The sequence below is a fragment of the Phyllopteryx taeniolatus genome, chromosome 6, assembly GCF_024500385.1.
Source record: "Phyllopteryx taeniolatus isolate TA_2022b chromosome 6, UOR_Ptae_1.2, whole genome shotgun sequence".
Classification (NCBI taxonomy): domain Eukaryota; kingdom Metazoa; phylum Chordata; class Actinopteri; order Syngnathiformes; family Syngnathidae; genus Phyllopteryx; species Phyllopteryx taeniolatus.
This window is the reverse complement of record NC_084507.1, coordinates 32,322,030-32,349,675: the sequence shown is the minus strand read 5'-3', so window position 1 is coordinate 32,349,675 and position 27,646 is coordinate 32,322,030. Positions and strand designations below refer to the sequence as shown.

At 49.8% G+C, this 27,646-nt stretch overlaps 1 protein-coding gene across 3 annotated transcripts in view; it reads right to left on the bottom strand.

Annotated features, from left to right (window-relative positions):
- sptbn5 (spectrin, beta, non-erythrocytic 5) overlaps nt 1-27,646 on the bottom strand; it is a 42,507-nt gene that overhangs the window by 10,219 nt on the left and 4,642 nt on the right. For 2 of the 3 annotated variants that reach the window (XM_061775340.1, XM_061775341.1), the window contains 56 exons: nt 27,410-27,638; nt 25,877-25,963; nt 25,684-25,791; nt 25,530-25,614; nt 24,819-24,952; nt 24,538-24,758; nt 24,315-24,453; nt 23,400-23,704; nt 23,177-23,330; nt 22,879-23,082; nt 22,467-22,673; nt 22,274-22,400; nt 22,046-22,182; nt 21,768-21,977; nt 20,633-20,785; nt 20,393-20,523; nt 18,935-19,201; nt 18,034-18,109; nt 17,772-17,965; nt 17,095-17,341; nt 16,898-17,037; nt 16,419-16,518; nt 16,179-16,349; nt 15,919-16,083; nt 15,245-15,334; nt 15,049-15,185; nt 14,721-14,907; nt 13,976-14,085; nt 13,826-13,916; nt 13,620-13,736; nt 13,383-13,540; nt 13,166-13,298; nt 12,778-12,923; nt 12,583-12,697; nt 12,007-12,117; nt 11,501-11,680; nt 10,213-10,416; nt 9,495-9,644; nt 8,554-8,658; nt 8,297-8,485; nt 8,032-8,187; nt 7,758-7,949; nt 4,481-4,576; nt 4,273-4,394; nt 3,575-3,689; nt 3,230-3,343; nt 3,033-3,154; nt 2,801-2,963; nt 2,539-2,727; nt 2,086-2,163; nt 1,838-2,010; nt 1,673-1,763; nt 1,134-1,280; nt 922-1,059; nt 617-784; nt 3-91 (listed from right to left, as the gene is read on the bottom strand). In XM_061775340.1, the coding sequence (XP_061631324.1) occupies nt 3-91; nt 617-784; nt 922-1,059; nt 1,134-1,280; nt 1,673-1,763; nt 1,838-2,010; nt 2,086-2,163; nt 2,539-2,727; nt 2,801-2,963; nt 3,033-3,154; nt 3,230-3,343; nt 3,575-3,689; nt 4,273-4,394; nt 4,481-4,576; nt 7,758-7,949; nt 8,032-8,187; nt 8,297-8,485; nt 8,554-8,658; nt 9,495-9,644; nt 10,213-10,416; nt 11,501-11,680; nt 12,007-12,117; nt 12,583-12,697; nt 12,778-12,923; nt 13,166-13,298; nt 13,383-13,540; nt 13,620-13,736; nt 13,826-13,916; nt 13,976-14,085; nt 14,721-14,907; nt 15,049-15,185; nt 15,245-15,334; nt 15,919-16,083; nt 16,179-16,349; nt 16,419-16,518; nt 16,898-17,037; nt 17,095-17,341; nt 17,772-17,965; nt 18,034-18,109; nt 18,935-19,201; nt 20,393-20,523; nt 20,633-20,785; nt 21,768-21,977; nt 22,046-22,182; nt 22,274-22,400; nt 22,467-22,673; nt 22,879-23,082; nt 23,177-23,330; nt 23,400-23,704; nt 24,315-24,453; nt 24,538-24,758; nt 24,819-24,952; nt 25,530-25,614; nt 25,684-25,791; nt 25,877-25,963; nt 27,410-27,638 (8,367 nt within the window). The remainder of the gene's footprint in view (nt 1-2; nt 92-616; nt 785-921; nt 1,060-1,133; nt 1,281-1,672; nt 1,764-1,837; nt 2,011-2,085; nt 2,164-2,538; nt 2,728-2,800; nt 2,964-3,032; nt 3,155-3,229; nt 3,344-3,574; nt 3,690-4,272; nt 4,395-4,480; nt 4,577-7,757; nt 7,950-8,031; nt 8,188-8,296; nt 8,486-8,553; nt 8,659-9,494; nt 9,645-10,212; nt 10,417-11,500; nt 11,681-12,006; nt 12,118-12,582; nt 12,698-12,777; nt 12,924-13,165; nt 13,299-13,382; nt 13,541-13,619; nt 13,737-13,825; nt 13,917-13,975; nt 14,086-14,720; nt 14,908-15,048; nt 15,186-15,244; nt 15,335-15,918; nt 16,084-16,178; nt 16,350-16,418; nt 16,519-16,897; nt 17,038-17,094; nt 17,342-17,771; nt 17,966-18,033; nt 18,110-18,934; nt 19,202-20,392; nt 20,524-20,632; nt 20,786-21,767; nt 21,978-22,045; nt 22,183-22,273; nt 22,401-22,466; nt 22,674-22,878; nt 23,083-23,176; nt 23,331-23,399; nt 23,705-24,314; nt 24,454-24,537; nt 24,759-24,818; nt 24,953-25,529; nt 25,615-25,683; nt 25,792-25,876; nt 25,964-27,409; nt 27,639-27,646) is intronic. The other variant, XM_061775343.1, reaches the window with a different exon arrangement.

The following is a 27,646-nucleotide window of genomic DNA, read 5'->3' as shown; positions in this document are numbered from 1 at the left end:
ACCTGTGGATGGTGTTGGTCACGCGGTTCTGGAGCTCCTCAGCCCGGAAGTTTCCCCTCGAGTGAAAGTTCTCCACCGTCTCTACCAGACCCTGCAGGGGAAAAAAATGTAGAGTCATCAAACTTTGTTGACAAGCTTCGCCCACACGCAATAAAAAAAAAAACAGAAATAGTCTAGTATCTGTAATGTGAATTTGGTAGCAAAAGGACAAACTCTCTCGGGCTAGTTCATCTTTATAGGAGCCTTATAAAGAAAATGGCTGCTTGAAACCAAACAGGGCAAACATCCTGTGACTTCTCAGGCATGGTTTCTTGAAGCTTTTTTGTGGGCTACTCATATCTAACACAATTTCATCGTCAAACTCGTTTCAGGGGCTGAATTTTAAAAAACAATTCTGCCATGCTCCATGCACATGCAATACTGAAACCACATTTTTAAGAGCAATTTAGTGTTGTTCATCTGTCTAGAGGAAAATGATTGGACTAAATCTCGAGGACAAAGGGTTTTTTCAAGGATACCTGGAAAAAAATGACCCTAAAATGGTTGCTTCAATGCAAAATTTCATGTCGCTAAGGGAAACTGGCTTTGGGACCTTAATTTATAAAGAAGACAACACCTGCAGTCTCGGTCGGAGTCCATCAACCTGGTCTTCGAGGTCCTGCAGGGTCTTCAGGAGCCTGTTGACTGATGGCAAGTCAGTCCCGCAGTCATGGTTGGCCATGTTCCTTTCCACTGAGTCCACCAACTGGTCCAGGTCATCCAGGGAGCGCTGGAACTGCAGTGCCTGGAAAGGAAGCACTGGATCGTTTGGTTCTGATTCACTTTTTTGTGTACGTGTGTTTGGCTGTTTGTTACATTCAATAAACAGCTGAAATTCCATCGGCGACTGTTGCTTTTTTGTCTGTTGCAGTATGTCAGTACCTGGTAGGCCTCCTGTAGTCGGTTCTTCTTGTCCTCACAGTTCCTCACCAAAATGGCCCAGGCCTCAGTCGCCTCCTTGAGTCGTGGTCTCACCTTGGCCTCAAGAGCACCACCGTCAGCCAGCAGTTTGTCTGCTTCCTGAAAGGAAAGGGCACGTGATAATGCACTTCCTGTCACTTTCACAAATGTGTTCCTCAAAGATGGCGGCAGACCTCAGTGAGAGCGTCCACTCGGTAGCGGTTGGCTAGGATTTCTGCCTGGAAACTTTGATGTTTCAACACTTTTGCCTGAAGGTTGCTTGGTTCCCTCCATATCTCATCAGATGCCAATATGTTACGCTCATTCAGCCACGCACACACCTAAAACACATACACACACAAATACATATACACATAGACCAGATAACACAAGTCCACTAGAGTAAAGGATCAGTCTGGTCAAGTCCACCAGAGTCGCCCAAAGTCTGCCCCATTAGAGTCCATTATGGTCTGGTAATGTCCTGTCGAGTCCACTAAGGTCTCATCAAGTCCACTAGAATCCACTTATGTGTGGTCGAGACCTGTCGAGTCCAGCAAAGTCTGTTTAAGTCTAGTTGAATATACTACAATCCAGTAAACGCTGGTCCAGTCCACTAGATTCCATTAGTCTGGTAAGTTAGCAAAAGTCATGTGCAGTAGAGTCGACTACAATTTGGTCAAATTCTGAATAGTATACTAGAGTCCACTACCGTGTGGCAGAGTACAGAATCTACCTGGTAACTGTTGGCCAGGAAGTGCTGCAGTTGCAAGGAACGTTCCAGATCTTGATTACGAGAGCTGGTCTTTTTCTGGAGCTGACTCTGCCTAGAGACAGATTGACACATGTGAGGGGGGCATCACTCTGGACCACCTGAAGTCAAATAATTCTGGTTGGTTACTTAGCAAAGAGTGCTTTGCTTCTCGCTCTGATGTTGTCAGAGTCAAAGTGTTTTTCCTGGATCATCTTCTGGGCCAATTGCTCCACCTGGTCCACTTGGTCCAGCTGAGCATCCAGCGCTTCCTCAAACTGGACCTGCTTCCTCTGCAGGGTCTCCACCTCGACCACAGAGCTCTGCAGACAGACCAGAACTTCTTTGGCCCAAACTTGAAGACCACCCGTCAAAGTTGTGGTTGACATCCACGTTACCCCAAGATCCTGATTGGCTAGGAGGGCTTCGATGTTACTAATCCAACTCTCACACAGATCCACCGAGGCCAGGAAGACCTGCAGGAATCGTGAACCAGTCAGCTCCAAACGCTCAAGGATCCACTTATTCTTGTTGGGCCAGTTGTATACCGAGCAATGCAAGAACTAGTCAGAATTAGACAATCGCGAACAAATTACACTCGGCAACCGACCATCACACACCCGGCAGTTGACCCTAGAACACCTACCAATTTGTTACAATGGAAAAACTGCGACCGCTGATATTCTTATAGGGAAACAATGTTTTGAGTTGCCACATATACTCTATTATTTTATTGAACCACAAAAAAATTTCAAGGAAAAAAAAAACAGCCGCTGTAGCTCTATTATAATAATATAAAGAGAGGAAACAGTTGTGCAGTGGCATTTAGTTAATCAGGACCTGAGACTGACCTGCAGGGTGCACGCTTGCTCCAGCCTTGTGCTGCGGTTCTCCCAGGCTCGGTCCAGTCTATCTTTGGCATCGTCCAACTTCTTCAGAGCCTTCTGAATCTCTGCCTGACAACTGTGGCCTGACTGGATCAGACTGAGGCCAAAGTCTTGGACACAGTTGATGCGCTCAGCCCGGGTATCTATCTGTGTCTGGACAACCCAAAAGGAAAGTTCTGAAACTTTCTTACAATTCTGAATAAACCATAAGCTGGACTTTGCTTACCTTCCGGTCCTGATGCTCCACAAGGAGCCGGTCAGCCTCAGCTCGTGTCCGTGGGAGCGCTTTCTCTGCCAGTTCACTGCTTTGTTTAAGCGTCCAGTCCAGTAGGAGGCGATGGTTTGCTTTGAAGAGCTGCAGCTGATGAGCCTCCTGAAGCTTGTCCTTCCTAATAAATACATCCACTAAGCAAACTAACAGGAACCAGAACAGAACCACAACGGAGCCACAGTCTCACCTGTGCTTGACCTCCTTGTCTAGCAGCTCCAGAGTCTTGTGAAGCTCCTTCTGTTTGTCTTGCAGCTTCCCGTTCATCACAGACTGAAACTTCAGCTGGTGGCAGATGTCCTTCTCCAGAATCTACATGGAGGAAGCATTCATGCCTTGTTCTCATTTCTTATTAGGACCACCATCTCATCACAATCCCAAGTGTACCTTGGACCTTTCCTGGATCACCCTACTTTCCCTCTCGGTCTCCTCGTGGCGTCTGATCAGGTTCTCCACGCTCTCCACATCCACGCCGCAGTCCTGGTCCAGCAGAGGCAGCATCTGGAGATTTGATGAAATGAAGATCGGCTAGTACCTTCTTTCATGACTAGAACCTCTTGGGATGAGACCTATAGCTCGGAACAAGAACCTTCTATTGGGAAGAGAACAGCTTAGGACTAGAACCATCACTTGGAACTAGATCATGCACTTTGGACTCGTACCTTCTTATACCTAGTACCTGGAACTGTTTCCCCAACTACCCAAGGACAAAGAAGGAGTTTAACGACTGACCTTCTCACTAGCTCGCTCTCGGACCTCCTCCAGTTCTCTGATGAGCGCGTGGACAACCAGGGCATCCTCCATTTTTTTCTTGTAGGCGTTCAGGTCCATGTGGAACTTACTCCACCTAAATGAGAGACGGAAAACGGTTTGGTGTTTGAGTGACAGGCCACGGGTCCTCCCAGATGAGAGGTGCTATAGTGGTACCTTGACTTCTAAAATTCATTCGTTATGTGACCAAGCTTGTAATGCAAATCAATTTTCCCCATTTAAATGAATTTAAACACCTTTACTCCTTTCTAGCCATCAAAAAAAAGTTACGTTTTTAGAGAATAAAAATAGCACAGTTTTGTATAGTAACATAATAAAAGAGAATGTAAAGACAAACGTTAAAAAAGTGGAATTACTGTACATTGTGAAAAGCCGAAAGTCACAACAACAGTGTGCGCGTTACACTATTTGTGATTATTGACGCAGTCTTCCATTTTCCTACATTCATGGTAATTTACCAGTTACTTTCCACTATGACATAGTTTCCATTTGACCACTGTTAAAGAATTCACTCCTTCCTAGATGGCTCCTCTACATTTGAACGGAATCACCACTAGCTCCCGAGCTGCGAGCCCCCCCAGCCTCTCTAGGCTAGCAGAACAACATCAGTGAACAACAAACAAACAAACATCGACAGTCGAGCCAAGGTATCACTGTACCTGTCGTTGAGTTGGCGTCTCCTCCGTCTGATGGTCTGCATCTCGTCAGCGTTCTGCCGCTTCTCCAGCCGAGCTGCCAGCCGGTCCATGGCCGTAATGTGAGCATTGTCCACTGTCACCACCTAGAAATCGAACAGGAACAGTCATTTTCACCGTCATCATAATCAGTGGGACATTCAGGTTCCTGGTACAAGAGGAGCTTCCTCACCCCGCCTCCTTTTCCACGGAACTCGCCAAGTTTCTTCAGAAGCTCAAGACCGTGTTCATAGTCGTTCCCCACGTCTCCCAGGTTGACCATGACTTCCTGATGGACGGGACCACACGCGAGGCAAATGCAAATAAGGTTAAGGGTTCTTGAACTTTTTGCGTCCAGGGACCCCTTATAAGGTATGTGCTCTCCTTGAGCTGTCACCTTATCGTGGTGGAGGTGTGTCCCAATGATCCTCTGAGCTAAGTTGTTTGGGGCTTTATGCCACTAGCAGGGCAAACAGGTCCTAGGTGAGGAACCAGACAAAGCACGGCTCCAAAGACCCCTATGATGTTTAAAAATATTGGAAGACGTTTTCCCTTGGCCCAACGCGGGTCACTGGGGCCCCCCTCTGGAGCTAGGCCTGGAGGTGGGGCTCGAAGGTGAGCGCCTGGTGGCCGGGCCTGCACCCATGGCACAGCCCGAAAGGGTAATGTGGGTCCCCCTTCCCATGGTCTCACCACCTGTGGGAGGAGCCGTAGGGGTCGGGTCCAGTGTGAGCTGGGCGGTGGCCGATCCGATCCCTGGCTACAGAAGCGGGATCTAGGGACGTGGTATGTACAGTGGAAAGGAACCCGAGCTGGTGTACGAGGTTGAGAAGTTCCGACTAGATGTAGTCGGGCATATCTCCACACACAGCTTGGGCTCTGGTGCCAGTCTTCTTGAGAGGGGTTGGAGTCCCTTCCACTCTGGAGTTTCTCACGGTGAGAGGAGCCGAGCAGGTCTGGGTATACATATTGCCCCCCGGCTCGGCGCCTGTACATTGGGGTTCACCCCGGTAGACGAGAGGGTAGCCTCCCTCCGCCTTCGGGTGGGGGACAGGTCCTGACAGTTGTTTGTGCCTATACACCAAACAGCAGTTCAGAGTACCCACCTTTTTTAGAGTCCTTGGAGGGGGTGCGGCCGCATGTCTTGGAAAGAGGGGCAGAACTGTCAACTGATCACCATCTGGTGGTGAGTTGGCTCCGATGATAGGGAAGATGGCGGTACGACCTGGCAGACCCAAACGTATCGTGAGGGTCTGCTGGGAATGTCTGGCAGAATCCCTTGTCAGAAGGAGTTTCAACTCCCACCTCCGGCAGAACTTTGCCTACGTCCGGGGGGAGGTGCGGGACATTGAGTCTGAGTGGACCATGTTCCGCGCCTGTTGCCCGAACAGAGCTGTGGCCGTAAGGTGGTCACTGCCTGTCGTGGCGGCAACCCCCGAACCCGTTGGTGGACACCAGTGGTGAAGGATGGCATCAAGCTGAAGAAGGAGTCATATCGGGCCTTTTTGGCCTGTGGGACTCCTGAGGCAGTTGTTGGGTACCGGCTGGCCAACCGGAATGCAGCTTTGGTGGTCGCTGAGGCAAAAACCCGGCCATGGGAGGAGTTCAGTGAGGCCATGGAAAACTTGTCCTGGTTGACATGCCTCTGGAACATCGCGTGGACATCGAGGTCAGTGCCTCTGGATTGGCAGATTTGGGTAGTGGTCCCCCTTTTTAAGAAGAAGGACCAGAGGGTGTCTTCCAACTACAGGGGTGGCGCTGGTCAGGTCTATTCAGGAGTGCTGGAGAGGAGGGTCTGTCGGGAAGTCAAATCTCATATTCAGTGTCGTTTTCGTCCTGGCCGTGGAACAACGGACCAGCTCTACACCCTTGGCAGGGTCCTCGAGGGTGCATGGGTGCCTAGTTCACCCAACCAGTCTACATGTGTTTTGTTGAGTTGGTGATGACATTCAACAGTGTCCCTCGGGGGGTCCTGTGGGGGGGTGCTTCAAGAGTATGGGATACCGAACCACCTGATACGAACCACCTGATACGGCCTACTCTGTACGACCAGTCTCAGAGTTTGGTCCGCATTGCTGGCAGTAAGTCGGATTCGTTTCCGGTGAGGCTTGGACTCTACCAAGGCTGTCCTTTGTCACCGATTCTGTTCATAACTTTTATGGACAGAATTTCTAGGCACAGCCGAGGCGTAGAGGGGGTCCAGTTTGGTGGCCTCAGTCTTCCATCTCTGCGTTTTGCAGATGATTTAGTTCTATTGGCTTTATCAAGGCGTGACTGGAGCGGTTCGCATCAGAGTGTGAAGCAGTTGGGATGAAAATCAGGACCTCCAAATCTGAGACCATGGTCCTCAGTCGGAAAAGGGTGGCGTGCCCTCTCCAGGTTGGGGATGAGATCCTGGCCCAAGTGGAGGAGTTCAAGTATCTTGTGGTCTTGTTCACGAGTGAGGGAAGAATGGAACGGGCGATCGACAGGCAGATCAGTGCAGTGTCTGCAGCGATGCGGTCCGTTGTGGTGAAGAAGGAGCTAAGCCGAAAGGCGAAGCTCTCGATTTACCGGTCGATCTACGTTCCTACCCTCACCAATGGTCACGAGCTGTGGATCGTGACCGAAAGAACAAGATCCCGGATACGAGCGGCCGAAATGAGTTTCCACAGCAGTGTTTCCGGGCTCTCCCTTAGAGATACTCGCGCTACTCGTCACTTTAAACCGCATACATTCCTTTAAGTCTCGGCGCCCTTTGCACAATGGTCATTGCACCGGACTATTGCAATATTAGTCATTCGAACGGCTCTAAGTGCTTGAGGACTCTGTATCTTTTGCTCAATTGTCAAAAAAATTTAAAAATTAAAAAAATAAAATGTACCGGCATTACCAGATAACTATTAACCCTTTATTGCTCAGTGACTGTTTTTTGTCAATATCTTTATGTCTCCAAAGTGTTCTCTGTCAATTGACCGTCTGTTGTTGTAGATTGTCTGTTGATAGGGTGAGAAGCTCGGTAATTCGCGAGGGCCTTAGAGTAGATTTGCTGCTCCTCCACATTGAGAAGAGCCAGATGAGGTGGCTCGGGCATCTGATTAGGATGCCTACTGGACGCCTCCCTGGTGAGGGGACGCCCCAGGACACGCTGGAGAGACTACGTCTCCCGGCTGGCCTGGGAACGCCTTGGGATCCCCTCGGAAAAGCTGGAGGAAGTGGCTGGGGAGAGGGAGGTCTGGGCTTCCCTACTAAAGCTACTGCCCCCGTAACCTGAGCTCGGATAAGTGGAAGAAAATGGTTGGATAAATTCAATATGTATCCATTATTGCTAGCTGTCGCCTGTTCATAAATAAATATTACTACACTTTGCTTTTTGAATAGAGATAATGAAAAACTATCACTTTTCAAGAAATTATTTCTCTATTCCAGAAATTCCACAATCCACGCTAAATACACACTAAGCACACGCTTCCCCGCCATGTGTGTCCTACTTTGTGTCGGATCCAGGCCTCCACCTCCTCCACCTTCTGCAGGAACTCCAGGAAGTCTCGGCTGTCTTCCAGAACTTTCCCTCGCTTGGCCACGGCCGCCTTAAGCTGGTCCCAGTGGCGTTCCAGAGCCTGTGCGCTCCTCCTTGCCTCCTTGGAATTTGGGTGGTGGAGGGAGACCAGTTTCTCGCCGGCCTGGAGGCACACCAAGTGAAGATCTTGAAGACGCTACACTGGCTGACCTGGTTCCATGTCACAGAGGGGGTCTTAGTCTTACCTGCTGCACGTCGCTGATGACCTGTTCGTGCGCCATGATCTCTGCCTCAAACACCTGATGCTTCTGAAGGAGCTTCATCTTGGTCTGCAAGTTGCTGAGATCGGCTTTTGCATCCTCGGACAGTTTGAGCATGCGCTCACTCACCCACTCCTCCGCCTGGAGGACCACAACCAGGGTGAGCACATAAAATGACATAGTGGGCCTTATTTGAGTTGTACACCCACGGCCAATCCCCTCTGATTGGTGGGATTGGTGGTCTCGTTACCTCGGCGACATCTCTCTTGAAGACACACATCAGCCAGGACAGATCCAGCTCCTCCCTCCACTTGACGGACAGCTCCTTAATCTTATCACGTCGCTGAAGGAGGGCTTTCAGCCGGCTTTGGGCCTGCCCGCTCTTCTCTCTGCTGAGTGCCTTGTTGAGGCGAGCGCCGAGGTCCCTCAGGCACGACACCTGCACCCACCACAGAGAATTCAAAGTTCACCCTGATCGAATGTGGAGAACGTCACATGAGCGCAAACCTTGTCCTCCTGAGATGTAAGCAACTTCTCAAAAGCTTCGTGATGTTTGATTAGAGCTTCTGTCTCGTCCACCGTCTTTCCCAGAGTGCTGTTCTTCAACAACACCTGCGGGGACGGAGCAAATAGCACAAACATAATCCTCTTTCACACAGCGAAGTGCAAGTGTTAGAACCTTCACTTGGAACGAGACCATCTTCTATTTATCATCACAGTAACAGAACCTTGTTTTGAGGCTAGAACCTTATCTCGAAACTAAAACCTCTCCACACTAACACAATCTCTTGGAGTGAGAATCATCTTTTAGGACTAGAACTTTCTCTTGGGACGAGAACCTCTTCTTGGAATTAGATCCTTCTCTCAAGACTACAACCTTCCCTTGGAACTACATCATTCTCTAGGGGCTAGAATTTTATCTCAGGACAAAAAAAAGCCTTCAATTGCAACGAGACTGTTCTATTTTGATATTAATATTACAATATTTATCACCAAAGTAACAGCCTTCTCTCCTCTCTTCTGCCACTTTCTCTCGGGACTGAAACCTTCTCTTAGCAATAGAACGGTCTCTTGGGATAACAATCTTCTGTCTGGATTATAACTTTCTCTTGGAACGAGAACCTTCCCTTGGAACTAGAACCTTCACTCTGGCCTACAAGCGTACTTGGGACTCTCTTGGGGCTTAAGCTTTATATTGTGACTATAACCTTGTATAATGCTTTCTGCTCTGCTGCCCCTCAGACCAGGAACTGTCTCCCCAAGCACCTGATACACTTTTTATTTATTAAAAAAAAAAGGCCAAAAGACAGGTTTTCAGCAAATGATTTTCTTGCCTTTTTAAATCTTACTGTTGTATGGTTGATTCCGTCTTCTACTGCTTTTCTCTCTGTAGCACTTTGAGATTTCCTTTTAAATGTAAAGTTGCTTATAAATAAGGTTCGCTGTACCTCGTGCGAGCTGCAAGTTTTGTCCATGCTGCTGACGTCTCTGTAGAAGATCTGCTCCAGATGGACCTTCTCCAGCCAACTTTGCTTGTGGTTCCACTGGTCCTGGAGCTTCTCCCGCTCAGCCTGCAGGGCATCCAGCTTCTGCAGCACCTGCCAGGACACAACGCCACCGTGATGCCACCACATCGATCACGCAGACAAACGGGGCCGCTCGAGAGGCGCCCTCTTCCATAGACAACAATCAGTGTAGCCCTTTTCTGTGAAGGTTGCTCTGGTTCCCCACTGCTTTCTCAGCACTTTATCTTCAGGAAATCTCCATAGTATGAGAAAAATTAGCGAAGCAACCAACAACAATCAGAGTAGTTCATTCAGGGGACTTCAGTTCCATAGGAGTGTAAAATGGTTGCGAGTCCTCCAAGCAGAACATGAATGAGGCAAATTCCAATTCTTATTATTTTCCACATAATTTAACAAGGGGGCATTACTTTTTCCCCACATAGGACCAGTTGGCTTTGAAGAGTTTTTTTCCCCCCTTAATAAATAAAATCCCCATTTAAAAACTTAATTGAATGTTTACTTGGGTTATCTTTTTTCTGATATTTGTATTTGTTTGATGATTTTATACATTAAAGTGGGAAAACTCAGCAAAAAAATACGAATTTGAGAAGAGGGCAAATGGTTTTTCACAGCCCTGTATGTTAGACGTCTACGCCCTCACCTGGTTCCGGTTGCTGGTGTCCTGCTGCTGTAGCTGCTCCCCCATGTCCACGGCCTGATGGTAAACTTCCTGCCGGGCCATCAGCTCGGCCCACAGCTGCTGGTGCAGCGCCATCTGGAGGTCTGCCGTGGCCACGTCGCTGATGCGCTCCTTGGCCGCCATGACGCCGGTCATCTGACCGCACCACAGCAGGTAGTCCTGGACCTGGAGTGTGGTCGCAATGGTTACCACTAGTGCTCTTATATTTTGTAGATCGGTTAAAAGAACAGCAGCAACCAAAGGATTACTGTCCATAAACTGGGAACGGGTATTAATTACACTGATCTTTGATGTGCAGTATCCAAACACCACATTGGTTTTGCTCAATCAGGTCAACGATTTGAACTATGGCCACATGTTGCTTGGTATAGGAATTTTCATTTTAGGAGTTCAAATAATGGAGGCTCATACCTGGAATTTTGAACAATGATGACCCAACTGTCAATTTACAGATAGTAGACATTGATAAAAGTGAGTATTAAATTTACAGTACGCGAAGTTTGTAACATTTGATTAATAGACTGTTCACAACTTGGCATAAAAACCTGACCTGAACAAGGGAAATGGATGTCATGTTCGGATTCAGCAATGCAGAATAGTCCTTAATCAGTTGAGAAAAACAGACAACTTACAAAAAAATCTTTCTGTAACCCAGTGTTAGCTTTAGAACATTTCCAAACCAAAGATTTGAAAAGAGTGACTTTATTTTGACAGAAAAGACCTAAACAATCTTCTCTCAGGACGAGAACCTTCTCTTGGGTGGCGAATCTTCTCGTAACTAGAATCGTCTCTCAGGGCAAGAACCTTCCCTTATGATCAAAATGTTCTCTCAAGAGTAGAATCTTCTCTTGTGACTAGAATTTTCTCTCATGATAAGAAACTTCCCTTGGGATTGGACTCCTCTCTCAGGACTAGAACCTTCTCTCGGGAGGAGACTATTCTCTTTGGACAAGAATCTCCTCTCAAGAATTGCACCTCTCCTTGTGACGAGCCCATTCTCTTAGGACTAAAATCTTTTCCCAGGGCTAGTCTCTTCCCTTAGGAAGAGAACCTGCGATTTTTAGTGACGTACTGTATGCTCAGTCCATGTCTAAATTTAAGACAGTGGAGGTGTCGTATTTTGCCCCAAAAAAAGCAGACATGATTGTATTTTCACCTAAGAATTTGCCAGTATCAAGAAAAAACAACAACCCTGGTTAGCACCAAGTCATTCCTCCATTCTCCCCATCATCCTCGTCCCCGTTCTGACCGTGTTAAGGAACAAGTAGCGCTGGCACGCTAGCGTTAGCACCAGCTCCCTCTCCTCGGCGTGAAGCCGTAGCTCCTCCCAGCACTCCGCCACGTCCTGTTGCACTTCCTGTAGGCGGAGCGTCAACTGTGGCGAGCAGAGGTCTAAGATGGCGTCCACCGTCTCCAACTGCTCCTGAAGCTGAAGGCAGGAAGACGTTATCAGCTTATCTGAGGTTCAAGGTCAAGTTAGTGTGAGCTCTCGCCAGTCTATGTCCGGGCAAATATAGACAACCGCATTCACATTCACACCTATGAACAATTTCTCGGTCTTCAGAGACGCTAACATGCTAACATGTTTTGTAATGTGAGAGGAAAACCCCACACAAGTATGGTACAAATATGCAAACTACACACGGGAAGGACGGAACCAAGATTTGAACCCAGAACCTCGATACTGTGAGGCAGACATGCTAACCACTAGAGTACCGTAGTGTCACGGTATAAAAATGGAGTTTGTGTGCCAACCTGCTGTTCGGCAGCTGCGAGTTCCTGGAGGAAAGCCTGGTGCTTCCTGAGCTGTGACATGACTCCTCGCCAATCCTTGGCCACGTCGTCCGGGATGCTCTTCTGGCGCTCCTACGCACGCACACGTTCAAACTGTTTGTATGTGTACCTTGAGGATTTAAGTTTTCTGTTTTACTTTTACTCCCTATATTGAAAAAAAAACATCTGTAGTTTCTACTCGTTACTTTGTCAAAATAGGCTCGTTACTTTTCATTTATGTACAAAAAACGTAAATCAAGAGAGGGAAAGTCAACCATTTGACTGACGTGTGCGCTTTCTAGTCCACTAAATAAAAATCCCTGTGTCGTGTTTAGGGAGTAATCATTCGCTCATTCCCTACTCCCTAATCACGACAAAGGGATATTTTTTTTTATTACGTTGAAGGCACTAACTATCTTGGGCCACTTTATAAAAATCACTGTATGATGATTAGGGAGTAGGGAATTTTCCAGTGGTCAGAATGAACAAAGTCCAAACACTTCATTACTGCACTTGAGCAGATTTTTCAAGTATCGGCGCTGCCACCTCTGCGTGTACCTGGATGAGCGCCATCGCGTCACTCAAGTCCCGATGAAGTCGGTGACATCGCTCGGCCTTCTGTAGCTGCTTCTCACGCTCGTTGGCCACGCCCCTCAGGTCCTCCCAGCACGCACTGCGCACACATTTCCACTATTCCAAACTGTTCCCAGGTGTCGTATAACGCCAAACGCGTCCTATCTTTAAGGAGCCCACCGCAGCTTCTGCAGCTCTTCCCTGACGGCGGCGCTCCGCGGGTGTTTGCCGGCGACGAGTCGAGCCGCCAGGTCGCCACACTTGTCCAGTCGCTCCTCGGCCAGCTCCAACTGCTTCAGGAATGCGTCAAACTTCCTCAGGAGCATCTGCAACATCAGGAGAGCGGCATCTTCACCAGGAAACAAGATATTATACTTATCGGCCGCTATTTGGGTGGAGTCTCGTGAATAGTGAAAAACCGCCAATTATGGAGGCTCCCTTAAAAGTGGTTAGAATTGTCTCTCTCACAGGAAGTGTGATTTCAGCATAGTTCCTTGGCTTTTGGTGCCACCTTGTGGCATCTTAGGGCATTTCAGAGAGAAAAACAATGCGCGAAGAGGTGAGGCACCTGAACCTGCTGGTAGTCGGTGCCCAGATCCTGGGTCTGCGCCGTCTTCCTCTGCTGCTGCATCCACTCGTCCAACTCAGTGGCCTCTCGTGTGAACTCGTGCAGGTGGAGAACTTCCCTCAACTTTTGAAGTCTGGTAAAGGACGAGGGGCTTATGCAGCGGCGTTGGTGACATCACAGGTCATGCACCACTCATCAACCAATCGGCGGGGCTCACCTGAGTGCCGCATGCTGCTGTAGCTGCTGCTTCAGGCTGCGCAGATGGCCCACGTGTCTGCGCAGCTCCTGCAGATCCCAGCTGAGGAGAGCCTGCTCTACCTGGTCCTCCACTTCCTCCACCTCCACCTGCAGAACCTCCAGCTGGCCCTGGAGGACCTGTGGTGGAAGGCCATGTTTACAGATGACAACTACTAGTCCTCCTTCTCTGAGAGGAGAGGTCAGGTGATGGTACAACCTCCTGCTTGCTGAGTAGAGTCTGTGTGGCCAGATAATCCTTGCCCAGGTCATCCATGTTAAGAAGGTCCAAAGTCTCTGTGAGCCGGACCTCCAGCTCAGAACAGTCCCGCAGTAACTGTCACAAAAGATGAGAAAGACACCTTAAGATTCAGGAGGAGAACAACCGGCCAAGCATAAACTCCTCTTCCTCTTTCTTGTCTTCACCTGTGCTCTGGTGATGGCCTGGCTCAGGTGAGCTGCTCGCCGGCTGCACGCCGCCTCAAGTTTTCCCCATTCTTCACTCAGGTGTCTGCACCTGGAACAACAACAGGAGGAGGAAAAGCCACCATTGAGCTTCACATGAATATGACTCACCTTTGAAGAACTTCTTCTGCATGTGATTGGCTGGAATTAGCCAAGCTCCGCCCCTTCTTAAGGATGTGGTTGAGGTGCTGCGAATGGGCGTTCACTTCTGCCTGAAGTTCCTACACAAGCAGACAAGTCCACAGTGACCAAACATGACTACAGTCTGACAGTAGTTCTCTTTTTGTCCTCTCTAGTGCTCCTCTACTTATCCTTTAGTCCCTTTCTAGTCATATTCGAGTCAGCCTCTTGTCCTTCTTTAGTCTTCCTGTTGTTCCCTCATCTCATATCCCACTCCAGCCCTTCACTAGTCCTTCTCTAGTCCTCCTCCACTTCCTCTGTAATATTCCTTAAATCCTCTTTTAGTCTTTTTCTTGTCCTCCTCTAGTTCCCTCAAATCCCCCTCTAGTCCTAGTCCAGTCTTCCTCCAGTTTCCTCTAGTCCTCCTCCTAGTCATGCTCTACTCCTGCACCCGTACCTCTTTAATCTTCCCAGTCCCCTCAGGGTCCCCATCTAGTCCCAATTGAGTCCTTCTCTTGTGCTCCCCCATTTCCCCTTTGGTCCACCTTGAGTCCATCTCTATTCCTCTAGTCCTACTGTGGTCTTCCTCTAGTTCCCTTGAGTTCCCCCTCTGGCCTTCCTCTAGTTCCCTTGAGTCCCCCTCTGACCTTCTCTACTCCTGCTCTAGTGATCGACCATTACCCATTTGGTCCACTTCTAGTCCATCTCTAGTGATGTGGTGGGTGGTGATGGGTACCTTGTGCTTCTGCATGAGGCTAGTGGCCCCAACCAAAGACTTGTCGTGTCCCGTGGACACCGAGGAGGGGACGTGTTCCAAGATCCAGCTAAGCTCTAGATCCACATCGTGGTAGAACTCATAGAGCAGCACCAGCGCCTTGAGTTGCACCCGCCGCCGCTCCAGCAGCTTCTGAAGGGACTTGAACCTAAGACACAAAAGTACACTGGTATCTTGACTTATGAGTGCCCCAACTTACAAGTTTTTTTAGCTATGAGCCGTAGCTCAGTTGTGTTTTTTTTCTTTGAGTTGCGAGCTCAGTCACGGAACAACAAACCACCATGCTTACAGGGTCAGGTAGGTGTCGGTCTCCTGCAAGATTCTCTGCGAGTTGAAGTGACTGGACCCCAGATTCTTGGCCCTGCCCACGATGACGCCGATCTTCTCCGCCAGCTCCTTGGCATCCTGCTCCAGCTGATAGTGCTCCTATGGACACAAAATGGCCGTGACGGTGAAGTCAGCTGTCTTTGGCATCCGGTGCTCACCTTGAGCATCTGCCGGCTGGAGCGCCGGTCGTGGTCTGTGGGGGCGATGTTGAGCGTCCACTGGATTGATTCCATCTTGACTTTGGCATCCTGGAGGAAGGGGGAGGGACATTTGGTGTTCTTGTTTGTATTTCATTTGCATACACACACACAAATACACACAGACACAAAAGAGCTTCTCTACAGTCGTCCTCCTCTAGTCTTTCTTTAGTCCTTTACTCATTTTCCTCCAGAAGAAATTCTAGTCCTTCTTTAGATCTTATCTAGCTCCCCTCCAGACATCTAGTCCTTATCTAGTGTTCCTCTAATCCTTCTCGAGATCTTATCTAGTCTACCTTAAGTCCTTCTCCAGACATTCTCCAGTCCTTCGCTAGACCTCCTCTTTTCCTTCGCTAGTCTTCCTCTAATCCTTGTCTCGATTTTATATAATCCCAGTCCAGTCCTTCTCCAAACCTTCTCTAGTACTTTTCTAGTATTCCTCTATTCCTTCTGTAGTCTTTTTCTAGTCCTTCTCTAGTCTTCCTCCAGTCCTTCTCTAGTTCTTATCTAGTCCTTTTCTAGACCTCCTCTAGTCTTTCCCCTACACTGTAAAACAGACCCAGACACACACACACACACATTTAGTGTTGTGTGCATGTTGTGTGCGTGCGTGGGTGTGTGTTATTGCCCCTTACCCTGAGAAGGTCCATGAGTTGTTCCTCTTGCCCCGCCTGCCTCAGCTTGTCTCCGCGGTCGGCCATCTTGTCCCGAAGACGCCTCCAGCGGCCGGTGAGCTGAGACGACATCCTGCCGATGTGAGCGCCACCTACGTGCTCCTCGGCCAGCATGTCGTGCCCCAGCTGGACACGCACGCACAGACACAGACACATAAACACACACATGCACACACAGTGGGGACAAGATGTAGGGAGCGTCATGTTTTGATTTTTTTTACCTGAACCAGTCTCTCCATCCAGGCCTGGTGAGCCCGCATCTCCCTCTCGGCCGCTTCGTGCCGCTTGAGCTTGGACAGGATGTTGGCGGGCTCGCGGCACGAAGCGTCCTCGACCATCTCGGACTTGTCGTCCATCCACAGCAGAAGCTCGTCGGCGTCGCGGCGGAACTCCTGCGCGGGAATCGAACACGCGTCACTTTGCCGTCGCGGCGCCGTACGTGAACGGCGGATAATGATGACCTGATATTTCTTGGAGGCCAGCAGTCGACTCCGCCTCTCGTCACTACTATCCTTCAACTTCCTGTTGGCCTCGTGGAGGTTTCGGATCCTCTGCTGGATGCTGACACACGCAACACAACGTGTATATGAAATGTGCACACACGCAAAACACAATCAATGTGTAAACAACACAATGCCAACACAATACAAAATCAACACACACAATCACGGTGGACACAAAACTCAAGAGACAATCAATGTGCACACATCATAAAATACACAACATAAAAATACACGATCGGCACACACCATATGCACAAAACACACAATACTCGTGTACACAACCCACTACACACAATACATAATATACAATGAATATTTTTGAATTTGAGGGGTGTCGAGATTCATTTTAGGGGGGCTTCAGAACCCCCCAAAATAGGCCTATGGCGGCCGCATTATGTTGCTGTCAATCAATGGATATTGAATCGATATTTGCTTACTGTGCGGTGGCGTAATGTTGCTGGCTGATGAGTTGTTGGCTGCTTTTGGAGAAAAGGTCCACGCGTTGGTCCAAAGTCTTCAACACGACTTCCAGATCTTCCTGACGAGCCAGGAGACCGAGAACGCCGTCCACCGAGTCCTGCGACGGCACATGGTTAGCAACTGATCATTAGCAACCGTTCGTTAGCGTCCTCACCCCGACATCTTGTAGCCTGAGCCTGGCTTGGTGTCCGGCCAACGCTGCCTCGATGCGGTCCCCCTCCTGGTTGAGTCTCTGCAGCGTCACCTGCTGCTCCACGCGCTGCTTCCTATTGGTCCACAGGTGCTCCAGCTTGGACCAATCAGCTCTCAGGTCATCCAGCGTCCGCTGGACTTCGACGGCGCCCAACTTTCTGTCCGTAGAGCTCAGAAGAGACTCGCCCAACATCTCAGTCTCCTTCAGTCTGGGATGCCGACAGGAAGTGATAACGCAAACAGGAAGCGATGACGCAAAGGGGAAGTGATGAGTCCAACAGGAATTCAGTGAACATTACAGTAATCAGATGACTTTTTATTCAGGTGAGGCATTGACAGTATTTTTGGGAAGTTTTGTTCATCTTGAATCAGACCAACGCCGTCTATCCCACACAAGGTGATATCAGATTATCGTCTCTACTGAGCGGACTAAAGGGGAGTATATTTGAGGCGAGGCGTTTATTTCCTCAAATTTTGGTCATTTGAAATCAGACTGAATGAATCGACACCAGAGACATCGACCGCACACACAGTTATATTGGATCATGGTCATTATTACACACAAAGAAGAGTTTGTTTGAGGTGAGGAATTTATTTTCTGACATTTTGGTCCTCCAAAGAGATCACTTGTTGCAGTACCTCCTCCTGTGCTCCTCCATCTCCATCCAGAGCTCCTCGTGCTCCTCCAGCAGGTCGACGGTCGCGCCGTCCCGCAGCAGACCCTCCTGGGTGGCCGCCGCCCAACGCTGCAGCTCCCTGGCCTGCCGCTGGAAGCGGTGAAGCCGTCGGGCCTCCTCCAGGTGGCGCTGGCGCTCCGCGGCTCGACACGTCACCTGAGGACCGTCGGGATGTAGCTCAGCGGACAGGATGATGAACGTCGCATTTTGAGAATGTCGCTGACCTGCTTCAGGAGCATCTCCAGATCTCGCACCTCCTCCGCGATGGCCTCACTCTCGGCTGGACTGCAGTCCTGCTTCCTGCCGCACAGGGAGTGAACCACCTAGTCCTCATCCAGTCCTCCTCTAGTTCTTTTCAAGTCTTTCTCTAGTCCTTCTCCAAACTCCTGCTAGTCCTGCACCAGTCCTTTCCTAATTTTCTAGATCTGTCATCCTCCTCTTGTCTGTAACTTGTGGAGATTTTTTTCCCGTTTTTTGTTGTTTTTATTTTGCTGCAGCCTGTCTTGGCCAGGTCTCTCTTCAAAAAGAGGGATTTAATCTCAATGAGACAACCCAATTACATAAATAAACAAATAGAAAAATAGCCCTTCTTTAGTCTTAGTCCTTCTCTAGACCTCGAGTAGTCATTTACTCCTTCTCTAGACATTCTGTATTTCTTCTCTAGTCCTTCTCTACACCTTTGCAAGTGCTTCTCTACTCCTTCTCTAAACCTCCTCAAGTCCTCCTCTAGTTCTTCTTTAGTCTTCCTCTCGGCCTTATCTCGTCCCTCTCTAGTCCTTCTTTAGACCTTTTCTAGTCCTCTAGACCTTTTCTGGTCTTTCTCTAGCCCTTCTCTAGTCTTCCTTAAATCCTTCGCTAGGCCTTATCAAGTCCTCCTCTAGTCCTTCTCTACACTTCCTCCAGTTCTTCTCTAGCCCTTCTCTGGTCACCCTCTCATCCTATGCTACACCTACTTTATTCCTCCTCCAATCCCCTTCTTGCCCTTCTCTAGTCCTCCTCTATTCCTCTTCTTGTTCTCCGCTAATCCTTATCTAGTCCTGCACTAGTCCTAATCCAGCCCTCCTCTAGTCTTCTTCTAGTCCTGTAGCAGTTATTTCCTAGACCATGATGCCAAAGTCAACTTACATCTTGGCGAGGTCCCTCAGGTATGCGATCTTGGCTTCCAGGGTGTTGATATCTCGCTGAGTGCTCGTTTGCTGCTGCTCGTCAGCCCGCAGTGCAAACTGACCACCTCTGCCACCCCCCATGTTCAGGTTCACGGAGTCCAGCTGCTCCATCTGGGTCTGCAGCTCTGTCCTGGTGTCCTGGACTTGCTGGAGGAAAAAGCGCACATCGGCCGCGCTCAGCAGCTCGCGAGCCTTCTCGTCCTTATGCCCCTGGAGACACTCCCACCTGACCAGCCGCACACCGAGCAAAGCGGGTGAGCAACACCGAGCTGGACCAGCGCGAACAAATTACTGTGGACTGTGTGTGGACTTGCGGGTTTCAGTCGTTCCATGACAAAGCGCATAAAATCATTTACTTGTTTATCAAATAACCTTCCTCTAGTCCTGCAGTATTCCTCCCCACTTTAGTGCTCTGGTCCTCACCCAGTACTCCTCCTCTAGTACTGCTCTAGTCCTTAGCTAGTCCATTTCCAGTCCCATTACAGTATAGTCTCCTTCAAGGAACTCTTTTTTTTCTATTCTCTACTGTCCTTCTAGTCCTCTTCCATCCATCCATCCATCCATTTTCTGAGCCGCTTCTCCTCACAACGGTCGCGGACGTGGTGGAACCCATCCCAGCTATCATCGGGCAGTAGCCAGGGGTACACCCTGAACTAGTTGCCAGCCAATCGCAGGGCACATAGAAACAAAAAAACATTTGCACTCACATTCACACCTAGCGGAAATTTAGAGACTTCAATTAATGCATGTTTTTGGGATGTGGGAAGAAATCGTAGTGGGCAGAGGAAACCCACGCAGGCACGGGGACAACATGCAAACTCCAAACAGGCGGGGTCGGGGATTGAACCCCGGTCCTCAGAACTGTGTGGCAGAGGCTCTAACCCGGCGCCCACCGTGCCGCCTAGTCCTCTTCCCTTCCTATTCAAATCCTAATTCAGTCCCCCTGTAGTCCTTTTCAAGTGCTCCTCAAGTTCCCCTCTAGTTCACTAGTAACTCTCAAGTGGCAACGTGCTAGTATTCAACTACACCTCCTTTAGTCCTCCTCTAGAGAAGATCTAGTGCTAGTGTAGTCCTCCTCCAGTCCTTTTGTTGTCCTTCTTTAGTTCTCCTCTAAGCGTACCACTCTGGTCAGCACAAGTTCCTCATCCAGTCCTCCACTAGTCTTCCTGCTGTCCCCTCTCTAGTCCTCTTTCTTTAAATCTCGAGTCCCCCTCACGTCCGGCTCTTGTCCCTTTCTAACTAGTCTTCCTGTAGTCCTACTCTAGTCCAGCTATATAGCTCCTCTAGTCCTTCTCTTCTTGTCCTTCTCTAGCCCCACTACAGTCCTCCCGTAGTTCCCTCAAGTCTCTCTTGGGTCCTCGTCTAGTGCCTTTGTAGTCTTACTCTTGTCCAGCTCTACTGTGTCCCGCTCTGGTACCTGCTGGAAAGGCTGTTGAGGCGTGTCTGGATGTCTCTGTGTTTACTGTGTCGGTTCTTCCCCATCTCCTCCGCCACCTTGATGATGTCATCCAACAGGCCACGCCCACTCATCAGCTCGGTCACAAAGTTCTGGAACACCACTTATTATTATTGTGCTTGATATGCAGAGGTGAGAGTCAGTAAATCCTAAAGTTGCAATTATGGGTTATCAATATGGAATGTGTGGTGAAGTGTGAACCTCATATTTGGCCTGGATAACGTGGAGGTCTTTGGCATGTGCACTGAAAGTGTCGAGGACCTTCTCCTTGTCCTCCATCCACCACTCAAACTCCTGGCAGCGGCCGTGGAAACGATGCAGGAGCAGAGCCTCCTCCAGAACTTTCACCTTAGACTGAAAACAATGACACCCAAAGAAGACCACACCTCAAACTACCTTTACCATATACCCTCCTGCACTGGTCTTTCTCCAATCTGGACTAATCCTTTTATAGACCTCCTGTAGACCTTCTATAATCCCACTTTAAGACACCCTAGTTCAGTATGTCTCAAGACTAATCCTTCTCTAGACCTCTTCTTGTCCTTCTCTAATACATTTCTTGTCTTCCTCTAGTCCTGTATTATACTTCTCCATTTCCCCTTCAATCCTGCACCAGTCCTTCTCTAGTCCTGAACTAATTATTTTCTAGGATTCCTGTAGTCATTCTATAGTCTTATATCCTTCTCTAGTTCTTCTCTAGTCCTCCTCTAATCCTGCACTAGTCCTTTTTTAGACCTGATGCTGTCCTTCTATAGTCCTTCTCCAGTGCCCCTGTAATCCTCCAGGGGTACGTTTCAAGTCCCCCTCTAGTCCTCCTATACGCCTTCTCTAGTCGTCCTCGAGTCTTTCTCTAATACTTATGTCTTTCTCTAGTTTTGTATTTGTCTTCTGAAGTTCCCCTCTAATCCTGCACTAGTCATTTCTAGACCTCCTGTAGTCCTTTTATGGCCCTCCTCTCCATCTAGTCCTTCACTAGTCCTCCTCTAGTCTTCGTCTATTACTGTTTGTCTTCCACTAGTCCAGCACTAGTCTGTCTCTAGTCTTGAAGGAGTTCTTTTACTCGAATTCCTGCAGTCATTCTATAGTCCACCGCCAGTCCACCTGTATTTCCCCCAATATGTCGTATGTCCCCAGGCAGTCCTTTTCTAGATATTCTCGAGTCGCCCTCTAGTCCTTCCTCTAGTCCTGCCCTAGTCCTTTTGTAGGTTTCCTGTAGTCCTTCTATAGACATTTTCCAGTCTCCCTGTAAACTCCCTGGGTATGTCTCAAGTCCCCCTCTAGTCCTCCACTAGTCTTCTCTAGAGATGACAGAAATTTCCCATAACGCCGTGCTCACCTGCAGGAGGCAGCACATGGACGTGTAGTCCTGGTCCAGCTGGGTCTGGGTAGCCTCCACTGTGACTCTCTGGTACTGAGGGTCCGGCACCCATGTGCTTTGGATCTCAGCCGTGCCGGGACGGGTCGAGCGGCGATGCCTCGGATAGTTGAACTTTCTGTTCTGGGGGTCAGCCACGCCATTGGTGGAGGCTGGTAGGGTGGGAGGATCCTAAAGAAAGGAGGACGTTAGGCACAGACCCAGAGTTCTGATGAACACCGTCTTGGATAAAATCGGACCGGAGCTGGCAGAGGTGTCAGGTACGTGTTGGGAACACGTCGCTGGTTTCCTTGCGCGCCTTTGACCACAACTTTGTCGTGATCGGGGTCGGTCCTGATGACCGTCACCGTCTCGTTCCGATCCAGTGCAAAGTCACCTGGAAGTGTCAGAGAAGGTGCTAGAACAGGGGGGGACAAACCTTTGAGCTCAAATAACCCGTGGACCTCGAAGGTGTCAGGATCAAGTACCTCTGAACCAGACCTTGGCCTTAACTTCCTGGTGCACAGAACCGGTCCCACTTTTAGTCTTAGATGGTTCCTCCTCATCATCAGATGAGTCGCCGGATTGGACCATGGGACTCGGCTGAGGCTCCGCCTACACAGAGAAGTGTCCAATGAGCCTCCGGAGTAGTGAGTGGTCCTAACGGGGCGGGGAACTCACGGTGAACGCCGTGAGCTGGGCGGCTTCCCTGGCCTGCTCTGACAGCCTCTTCATCTCCACGCCGTAGGCGGTCATTTGTTTGTCCAGGCGCAGGTGGCGCTGGAGCAAAATGGCCGAGCTGGACTCGTCCTTTCCATAATCCTCACTCATCAGCAGAGGTTTCTTGTCCCTCAGCCACGAGTTTGTCTCCTCCACGTCTGCAAAGTACTAGTGCACACAAGGACAAGCAATCAACACATGGGAGCAAGCTTCTTCTCACCAATCAGAAGAGAGAGATCGGTCTCTCCCACAGAGGGCCACACCCAATGGTAATTATGTCAATAGCAAATAATTGACACCGTACCTTAAAATGTGCCTATAGATGCCACAAGATGGTGGCAAAGCGCTACTTTTGTTTCAATAAAACATGTACTTGTTTGATGGCCGAGGCGGCGTCCAGTCTCTGCCTTCGCGCGCCGGCGTCAGCGTTGACTCGCACCCAGAGTTTGCTCAAAGTTTTGATGCGTCTGTTGACGAGTCGCCGCTCGTCTGGGCTCTGCTCGGCGGCGATGTTCTCACCTTGGCGCAACGCACGATCGTACGCGCACTCCTGAGAGTGAAGCTCCGCCTCCAATGCCTAAACACACGCACGCACATCCGATTCAGAACAAGCCAAATTTTGTATGTGTGAGTGTCGTGCGCTTGCATGTGTCTATGTGTGTGTTGGTCACCTTGTGCTTGTGCAGCGCCATCGTCACGTGATCGACGTCGCGTCCGAGCGCGGCGGCCTGCAGCTGCATTTGGCGCTCGCGAAGCCACGCCTTCAACTCGTCGCAGTCGTGGAAGAACTGAAAGAGAACCAACACGGCCGACAGACGGCGCCTCCTGTGGGCGCACAGGAAGTGGCAAGTTCAAAGAGGAAGTTGATGACCACGAGCAGTGTGTGCGTGCGACCTGCTGCTGCTGTGCGACACCAAAGCCGTGTACCGACTACGCAGAGCTCTCACTCTGCTCTCAATCTCATGACCGCCCGTCACGTTTCCCTGGAAGAGGTAACGGCAGCAAGCAGGTTTGAGTGTCAAACGATGGGATCGTCGTGAGCTCTTGTCTGACGAAGAACAAACTTTGAGCGCCGAGGCGCTGATGCTGCTGATGGTGTCGCCGTGGGCTGAAATTTGCGCTTCCAGGAGGCGGTGCTTCTGGAGGAGAGACTGCGCCTCCGTCAACTCTTTGCCCAACTCGGAGGAGGATGCCTGGACCTGCGAGCAACCGAGTCAACATTTGTCAAACTTGCAATACAGTCGCTCATTGCAACGTCCCTAAAATGTCAGCAGATAGCGCCAAAGCCGTAACTATTGGGAAATAATCGGTATCGAGGAAGTAGACAGGAAGTAGGGAGCTAGTCCTGATGCGAATAGCGAAAATCAGCAAGCAATTGACACCCGCCTAAAATGTTCAGAATTGCCAATAGATGCCACAAGATGGCAGCAAAGCACTAGATGAAGCTCCTCAACACCCTTCAACATAGTTCCTCGGTACAAAGAGGCAACCAGATGGTGCCAAAGCAGGAGTGCAAGTGGCAAATGTGCGGGGGAACGCCATGTTGAAGTGAGGCATCTTGACTGCAAAAGTAAGATCTCTGCATGCTGGGGAGGAGCAAAGTTTAGCCTGGGTTGTTAGCGGAATGTTTGGACGTCTAATGTTGTCAAATGAGTTTAAAATGATATTGCAATGTTTTGGGATCACAGTTTGTGGTACATTTCCGGTTTAAAGTATTAATAGAGGCAATTCTAAACCTTTTAAGGGTCAGTTTGTCAAATTTTGGGGTTTGGTCCGCAACAATCGACAAAGTTTGCTTGTTGCACACACGTGAAGGTCTTTGAGTTCCTGGGAGATGACGTCGATGTCTCGGAGGAGACTGAGAGTGGAGATTACATTTCCCAGCAGCCCCCTCTGTTGCTGCAGCTGCTGCAGAAGATCCTTCCACGCGCTGCCGATCTCCTCCTCCCTGGAAAGCACGCACACATGCGGACAGAGTCGGCAACTAAGCGCCAGCTCGCTCGGGGCCCCGCGGAGTCGCGGTCCGGCTCACCTCCTGCTGACGAGCTCCTTGCCGTGGTAGTTTCCTCTCCGGATGGCGTCGGCCATGTCTCGCAGGGCGGCGAAGCGGGGCTCCCTGGCTTGAGCGTCGGCGGCGAGCGCCTCCAGACGCCTGGTGGCCGCCTGAGCCTCCTCAAGGGTGTTCAGACCGGCAAAATCTTGGCGGCGGATCAAGCGCAGCGTGTCCTCAACGTAGCCTGCCCTCAGGGTGGCCTGGTCATCGACATCTCCTTAACATCTGGTCGACATCTCATCAGATTCCATCTTGTTTACCTTTCTGCCGAACTTCTGGGCCAGCTGTTCCAGGTTCTCTAAGCGCAGGAGCGCCTCTTGCAGGGCTCCTTCGCGCTTGTGTTCCGCTTTTTCCAGAAGAGTCCAACCTTTCTCGATGTCACGGAGGGTTTTGCCTTCACGAAGAACACACGGCGCAAAACATGTTGGACTTCCTGGACAGTCACTCGCTAGAGTTCACTTAAAATGTACGTCGAAAACTTCAGGCATGTCCTCGAGACTTTGCAAGTGCTATCAAACTTTATCGATCACCCACACACAATTATGCAAACTCAAATCCTAGGCCATTTTGCATAAGCCCTTGGTCTGCTGGACAGGATTCCAATTTGGTAGCAAATTCGTCTTCGGAAACGCTAAAAGTGACGGTAACATGGCCTGTTCAAACCAAAGCGGCTGACTTTACAAGCATGGCTTTTTGACACATGATAGACATCTGAGCCCATCCCAGCTATCATCGGGCCGGAGGCGGGGTACACCCTGAACCGGTTGCTAGCCCATCGCAGGGCACATACAAACAAACAACCATTGGCACTCACAGTCACACCTCCGGGCAATTTAGAGTCTTCAATGAACCTCGCATGCATGTTTTTGGGATGTGGGAGGAAAGCGGAGCGCCCGGAGAAAGTCTTGAGACTTTTTTGTGAGTCTCCTCACGATTGACCTGTCTACCGAATTGCAAGTTTGTGTGTGTACCTTCAGGTGGTGTGTAGGCTTTCTGGTTGCTGGCCGCCAGCTGAGTCTTCAGACTGAACAAGTGAGCTTCGATGGCTCCACGTTCCTGAAGAAGAGTGACCGGAGAGGAAGTTGACGTTTCTCCAAAGGTTTCCCGAAGCATCTGACTGCTCACCTGATATTTGGGCGGTTTCTCCTGCATCCTGAAGGTCTTGAAGCCCACCATCAGGACCTGGAGCTCTTTCACCGAGTTGGGAAAAGTTCTGTCGTTGAGGCGCAGCACCTGCAACCGTTCATGATTCGTTTTTTAGAATCTCCACAATCCAAATTCATCGTCTTCATGTTGCTCTTCTTCTTCTTCTTCTTACCGTCGCGTGGATCCAGCGCAGAAGCTCGGACACCATCTTGTCATAATGGACCTTCATGGTGTCCACATCCATCAGCATGCCCACAATCTGATCAGCGACAGGCCACCAGTTCATTTCATTTTCTCTCATTTAATGTGCTCCGACAAAATGTTCTCTAACTTAATTAGCTCGACTTTGTTTTCGAATGTGAGATTCTCGAAAGTAATGTTCTCCAACCTGTTTTCAAAGTTGACGTTCTTTCACTTGATATCCTCTAACTTAATGTTCTCTAATTTGATGATCTTTAATTTGATCTTTTCCCATTTAAACTCCGAACATGATGTTCTGACTTGATTTTTCCCGAACTTGGTGTTGTTGAACTTGATATCCTATCCTGTTTCCCAAAACTTTTCCTGTTTTCCCAAACTTGATTTTTTTCCCTAACTTGACCTTCCCGGAATTTGAGTGGGAAATGGGGTTGAACAAACCTTGGGCAGGCTCCATGTGGACGTCTCTCGTCTGTACGTCCTCTTTACCCATAATGCACTGAGGCGGCCCCCCGCTGACATTATGGACCCCCCCAAGCCCCCCCGACCTCACGGCACACCCGCTGACATCTCTCGACTGTCGAGTACGTCGTCTTCGGCGTCTTTGCCGGCGTCCCGCTGCTGCAAACCACCTGATTGGCTAAATATCCAAGCCCCGCCCACAAAGACACGCTCGCCATGGAACGCTTATCACTTTTGAATTCGCTGTCTCGTCCGAGATGACTCGTGTGTGCTGCACGTCTTTAATCCACATCGGCCGACGGATTACGTGACGTCACTGCACTGTGTGTATGTGGCGGTAAACGGCAGCGGTGCATGCGGACGATGTAGGTGTCATTCTCTTTTCCACCAGGAGAGGGCCGCAAACACACACAGGCGACTCATCGCGATTGGCGACAAAAATCCAGATTAGATCTAAAGACCATTCAATTTTTGTGTGTCTTTGATGTAAATAATAATTATAATAATAATACAATAAAAGTGCGTTGTGCTCCCCCCCCGGTAGTGCACCCCTCCCCCCGGAGGTCAGGAAGTCCTCCAAAAATTCTCAACGTAAATGTAACGGGCGTCAAGTATCTGCAGATTTTCGCGATTGTTGGTCCAGCCAGGTCCCTAACTCTCCCGCGAATTAACTGCATAGGAATAACCACGGACGTGACGACACGGCACGACGGCGCGCGCTCGTGGCGGCCATATTGGGGAGGTCGTCGTTCCCATCAAAGGCGATGAAATTAAGACATAACTTGCTCATTTCTCAAGCGATTTTCACCAGATGTACTTTTTCTGTCAAGGCCAAAGCGTATGGTATCAATACACGTCCTTTTGTTTTTTGGGGGGTTTCTCGGTGTCCACGCGCACGAAATGCACTGACGACTTTGACCTCCTCGGCTTAGTGTCGCCGTAGGCACGGAGCTCGAAAGGGGCGTGGCCCAGCTACCTATTCATATCTGTGGAAATAATATTCTAGTGCGTGTTCTGGCGCCCCCTGGAGGACGGAAGCGGTCACCTTGGCGATCCTCTTCTGCCCGGTCTGCTCGTGTTTGACCCTGGAGAAGTGATGGTAGAAAAGCGAAACGTAGGTCATGACCGACTTCTCGTCGGGCCGCGGGACGGCGATGTCGTCCGCCTCCAGCAGCGGCAAGATGCCCAGCGAGCGCTCGGCCACGCCGAAGGCCTGCCGGAGGTTCGCGCGGGGGTCGTCGCCGCGGAGAACGGCGAAGTCCAGCAGGTCGGGCCTGAGGAG